Below are 5648 nucleotides of genomic sequence, written 5' to 3' on the forward strand. Positions count from 1 at the left end.
CGGGGCACGAACCCGCGTCTCCTGCATCGGCAGGCGGACTCCTCAAGCACTCGCCACCAGGGAAGCCCGTGTCTTAGAGCTTTTGACTGGCACTTGTGACTGCCACTGATGGCATGTGTATTTCACAGAAAACGGAGGCTATGAAAGTTGAACACCTTAGTCTAATTTGTACATGAGCAGCAAACCTCTCTCTCACTTTTTCTAACTGTACGTTTTTAAAAATTGGAATAGGATCTTATTCTTTTATTATCTTTTGAGAGGAAAGAATTATAGGTTGCCATTAATCACCTCCCATCTCTTGATGAAAGATTAGCCTTGCCTCTTTTCTAGGAATGAGAGGCCTGAGTGATTCCTTTCACTGTGTCTTGCAGGTTTTCTCTTCATCTCCTTTGTGAAAGGAAGCGGTACAGGGAAGATCAGAGGGTTTTTTTTCAGCCATCTTTTCATTGAGGGGTCCACAGAGACTGTGGTATTATGGGGCAGGCAGGTATTACCCAGAACTTCATTTCAAATTATTTTGTTCGTGGTGTGGCCAGATGAGAACTGGGCTTGTAATCGAGACACCTGACTCAAATATGGAATTCCTCAAAGTGTAACTTTCCTCACGAGTAAGATGAAGTGCTTGGACCGCACTCCGCCTGTGGTCTTTTACTAACTCTGATAGCCGGTGATGCTAACATTCTCCTGTGATCCCAGCTGTGAAATTCATGAAACTAGACGTGCCAGTCCTCTGTAAGCTGGCCTTGGCCTACAGCTGATGGAGCTGAGAGGTGCTCCGCCCTGTTGCTTGCTTTCTGCTCTGCACTGCTGCCTTCCTAGTCCTCGTTTGCTGGCTCAAGTCCAGCAATGAGAGTGGAGAAGAGTTTATTGTAAAATGTTCTGAATAATTTGGGATTAAATCTTTGAAATTTAATGTTTACCAAATCTTTTCTACATATGATGATAGTAGGTAACAAAATGATGTGTAGAAGGTGGTAGCTTGACTCTTAGCTCTAATTTTCTATTTAGCTGCTCCTTGGGAGCACTAGCATGTCTAATATTTTTTCCTAACCGTAAGACATAGACCTAATTTTAAAATGTAGTCAATATAAGCCACCAGCACTTTGCCATGTAAAAATCTTTGTTGGGTACCTTAAAACTGAATTACTCAGTCATTTTTCTTCTTTTTTACAATTGTAGCCAGAAGCTTCAAAAGGCTCTGAAAGTGCAGTGAATGAACTAAAAGGAATACTGGTAAGAATAGATCTCAGTTTATTATTTAGTTAATGGGAAAATGGAAGAATATTTTAAAAATCTACTGTTATGAATAATTGGTTTTGATATATTTTATTTCCATTTACAGTAAGCCTCATTACTTTTGATAGTTTACTTGATTGTGCTGTGGACTCCTCCATTGGATGTGTTAATAATGTGTCAGTACTCTGCTGTTTCTATTCTAAAAGAATGGGTACACTTTCCCCCAAATCATTGTTTCCTGTTCTTGTTCTCCAATACTTGTATTACAACTTGAAGATAAAGTGTCTGGCCAGATGTGAGGATCAGTAGTACATGCTTATATAGTAGATATATTATAAGTATAAATATAGTAAATAATGTTGTAAGTAAATCTATACATAGATTATAGTAGATTTATTTATAAGTAAATCTACGATAAATGTAGTAGATAATAGTATATTGTATAGTAGTCTCTCACATGGATAGTGCTTAACTTTGGGGCATGAAAGTGGAATTCTTGGCACCTAAATATAAATCAGAGCTTCTCCCCAAATATGTTAGCATCAGAGTCATAGTCTGCTTTTCTCACAGTTTTGAAAAGTCATGATAAATTTGGATAATAGAAGTTCCTTTCTTTATGTTACGAATTTCATTTTCTAAAAGTAATTCACATCCATTAGAGAACATGCTTAATGCCCATCTCTAGTCATATTTCTTCTTTCCAAAGTATGAGCTTTTGCCAACAAAATAAATGAGTACTGCCCTGTCCGACAGTTTCTGTCGCAGACAAATTCCTCACTTAGAAAATGTTTTGGATACTAAGAGCTTTATTCTCAGATCTTGTTACACTCTCAGTACCAGTTATTATGCACAGTAAGTCAACAAACATGGGGGCGGAGGTAGAGCTAATATTCCCATGTTCGTTGTTACTGTGCTAATTATGCATTGCATGCAGACATCTACATAATTGTGGTAAACAAAATTATTTTCATCAAGCATGAAACAGTAGACTTAACTTGGAATGGCTTAATTAGTTTACTGTAGTTTTTAGGTGAGCGGAATTAATACTAAAGAGAGGTATGTAGCACTGTCTAACAGTAGTGGTCTACCTACAGAATAAAGTATTAAAACCATGGAAAAAGTATGTGGTTATTATCTGATGGACTCTTTGGTGAGAAAATTTTGTTATCCAGTGTTCTGTTAAGGAGGATGCCCTATGACAGTCCTTTTTGTTGTCTCTACATTGTAATGCTAATTTTTGTTCATGAAAATGCCCCCCGGGGCATTTGGAGGTTCTAGGGTTATAGTTCTGATCCTCAGTGAAAGAGTAAACTTCCCTCAGTTTGTTTTTTAAATCAGGTTTATTTGAAAAATCAGACATCTACATGAGATACATATGATATTTGATTACCCAAGGTGCCCCACTTGCTGATAATGCTGGTTGGTAGCAGGTTTACTGAAAATCACAGCATTGCTTTTAAAGATCATGTTCACTATACAATCATACTCACTATAGTTTTGTGCCACTTCAAGGAGAGAAATTTGTGAACAGGTTTTTGTGGAATAATTTACAAATTATAAAAATTGTCAAAACATCTTTCTTTTCTTCAAATTGCCCCCATCCTCTTTTGTCCTGGATTTATCATTAGATTTCTCTACCTTACATGGCATTAACGTGTATCACTGACAGCTGTTATTCTTTGCATTAAATTTTTTAAAAGTGGAACTCACGATGCTCTCCCCTTACTCTTCTTTGCCAAATGGCAACATTCCACTACTACCACAGACGTCTCCTTTGAGGGATGACGGATCACTTGTCACTTGGGGTCAAGAAGCCATACTTCTTTTAGGAGAGAAAGGAAGCCCCTATCAGATGGGGCTCTATTGGTGCTTCTTGCTGGAGTTCAGACTATTAGTATTATTCAAAATTTAGTACCCAGCAAAGTACATGACGCGAACCTCACAGTTGTGGCATGTGAGAAACAAACATGAAAAGAACATAAAAAGTCTACAGATTGTGTACTGTAGTGGAAAGTGAGCACCTGTACCAAGAGGTGCCAAGAAACCAAGAAGCACTGTGTTCAATTCTACTGCAAAATAGAAACCAGGAATGAACTCAGTCTGGGGGTGTTTTTACTGCAATGAAAGTGACCTGAGTTGTAAGCCTACTGCTGAAACTTAGCACATGGGTAGAAAACACATCTCGTGTTTGGGGGAGTTGGAAAACCTCACTGTCTTTTGAGTTGTACACTTTTCAAGCCAATTTTTAAAGTCTCAGTGTTGACTGAACTTACTCTTCCAAGTCAGTTTACACTTAATTTTTAAAGTTGTGTATTTTGTGGATAAAAAATATATAGCTATTTCTCACAGTCACACAAGGGTTTCTTTTTTTTTAGGTTTCACAAACCTCTTGAGCCACACCAGCCATTTAAAAGCCACTCTAAGTGGAAATGGGCATTTCCAAAGAATAAATCAACAGAAATTAATCAGAAAGTCTCTTCTCAAGTTCAGTTGCCTCTAAATCAAAGAGACAAGAACAACTTTTTAAAAATTCACTTTCAGGTCTTTTTTGAACATCTTCAGTTTTTCAGATTACCCAGGAATTGTTGAATAGTTAATTTTGCTCCCTGACAATTAGAGTTGTTGGTATTATGAACATTTAACTAACATGAGGATTAAGACTGTAAAATGATGAAAGCGGTTTGGAGTAGAAATAGAAATTGGAAAAGTTAAGTTCAAGGTCCAGCCCTATCACTGACTTACTGTGGGACCTGGCCCAGAACGCCGAGGATCACTGATTTATAGGATTCTCTTTTCTGTGAAGTGAAGGAATTGTATGTACCACATGGTGATTTGTGATTTCTCTAATTTTATGATTATAAGTAGATAATTAAGACAGTCTTGGTACTTTATTAGCTGAGCTCCTTTATCACGTTGGTTGAGATCCATGCAGAAACCTTTCCTCCATAATTGCCTCCATATTTAAAGTTTGCTCATATACTAACCTAGTCAACCACCTTGGTCAGTGAATGGAGAAAAAAGTTGGGAATTCAAGGATTAGAACTTGGAAAATGAATTCCTTCAGTATCAGGTGCGATGAGAGGATAGCTCACCACAGTCAGGAGTTTGGGGAAGTAATGCGGTTATCCAAACAAAAATAGAGAATCTTGTGAAAGGTAAATTCTTCAATAAAAGATATCCTTGGAAGGTTTATGTGTATGTACATGTACATACACAGACACATATCTTTTTCTTGAATTAACTCTAGCCATTGGGAAAATCACAGAATGTCCTTGATGTTCAAACAGTCTGGTAGTTTGAGTGATTTTAGTAAGAGCCATAAGTTTTTCTGTTTACAAATGATAGAACTTTTTAAAAATTATAAACACAAATGATTTGGGAATAGTTTTTCTAATACATTAAAAAAAATTTATCTGAATTGGTTTTAGTTTTGTTTTCGTTACCTTATCAGTGTCAGTCCTACCTTACTATATAACTCTTTGATGAGTGGGTACAGATCTGCATTGTTAACTGTTAAATAAAGAAATCATCTAATTTTTTAAATTATAAAATAAGCTATTATAGTGTTACATGTAATATGATTTTCCTTTCATGTATTTTATGAATTTTTGCAATAAATCCAAAGTAGAAAGAGGTTCTTCCAGGGGGAAAGTATCAGATGCCTGATTAAAATATGAGCCTTAAGAATTTTACACATCAGTTTTGGTTAGCTAGCTGACAGCAGAGGAATATAATCTCCTAATCTTGTTAGTCAGTTTTCCCAACAACAGACTGCTTTTCTATAACTTTGTGCAGTTAGGGAGAAAAACACCTTTCTAACCTAAACAACATAATAACCTATATCCTGTGAGATTTGTAACTACCTAATTTTACAAGCTACTTTTTTTGTTTTATAGGTTAAAGAAGAAACATGAGTTACCATTTTAGCTAGTAGGATTCTTAGAATTGTTCAGGAAGTTGGCAGGGGCAGGGAGCAGGGTTAAGGCAAGCCCAGAGTGAGCTGAAGTGACAAAGGCACCTGGGTGGCAAAGGCTGCCTTCCGACTCTGGCCTGAAGTCTGGCAAGTTATACCTGACTTGAGGTTCTGATTTTCTCTGATCAAAAGATTCTGGTTCAACTGGGTTTTTATTCCCCGCTAAGCCTGCGGCACAGCTGAGGAGGGCTCTTTCAAAGAAATAGTGGGCATTTCTTAGAAAAGAAAATGGACCAGTTGTAATGGTGGGGTGCTAAATCCTTACCCCTTAAATCTACGAAGAAGTGTGTCACCCAGTGTTCTGTACAAACACTTGGCTGGTAATGGAGATAGAAAACCGTAGCTCTCCCTCCATAACATACTTCCTAGAGGAGCCAGGGCAGGGTAGCACTGCCTGGGTCTTCCTCTGCCCTCTTGAAAGTCAGTACGCCTTTCAGCA

General features: G+C 37.5%; 1 protein-coding gene across 6 annotated transcripts in view; it reads left to right on the forward strand.

Annotated features, from left to right (window-relative positions):
- The window catches only part of SHTN1 (shootin 1), a 116924-nt gene that overhangs the window by 88748 nt on the left and 22528 nt on the right, over window positions 1-5648 (forward strand). For all 6 annotated transcript variants that reach the window (XM_007469595.1, XM_007469596.1, XM_007469591.1 and 3 more), the window contains one exon: window positions 1180-1233. In XM_007469595.1, coding sequence (XP_007469657.1) covers window positions 1180-1233 — 54 coding nt within the window. The remainder of the gene's footprint in view (window positions 1-1179; window positions 1234-5648) is intronic.

Source organism: Lipotes vexillifer, unplaced genomic scaffold (genome assembly GCF_000442215.2).
Source record: "Lipotes vexillifer unplaced genomic scaffold, Lipotes_vexillifer_v1.1 scaffold240, whole genome shotgun sequence".
NCBI lineage: Eukaryota > Metazoa > Chordata > Mammalia > Artiodactyla > Lipotidae > Lipotes > Lipotes vexillifer.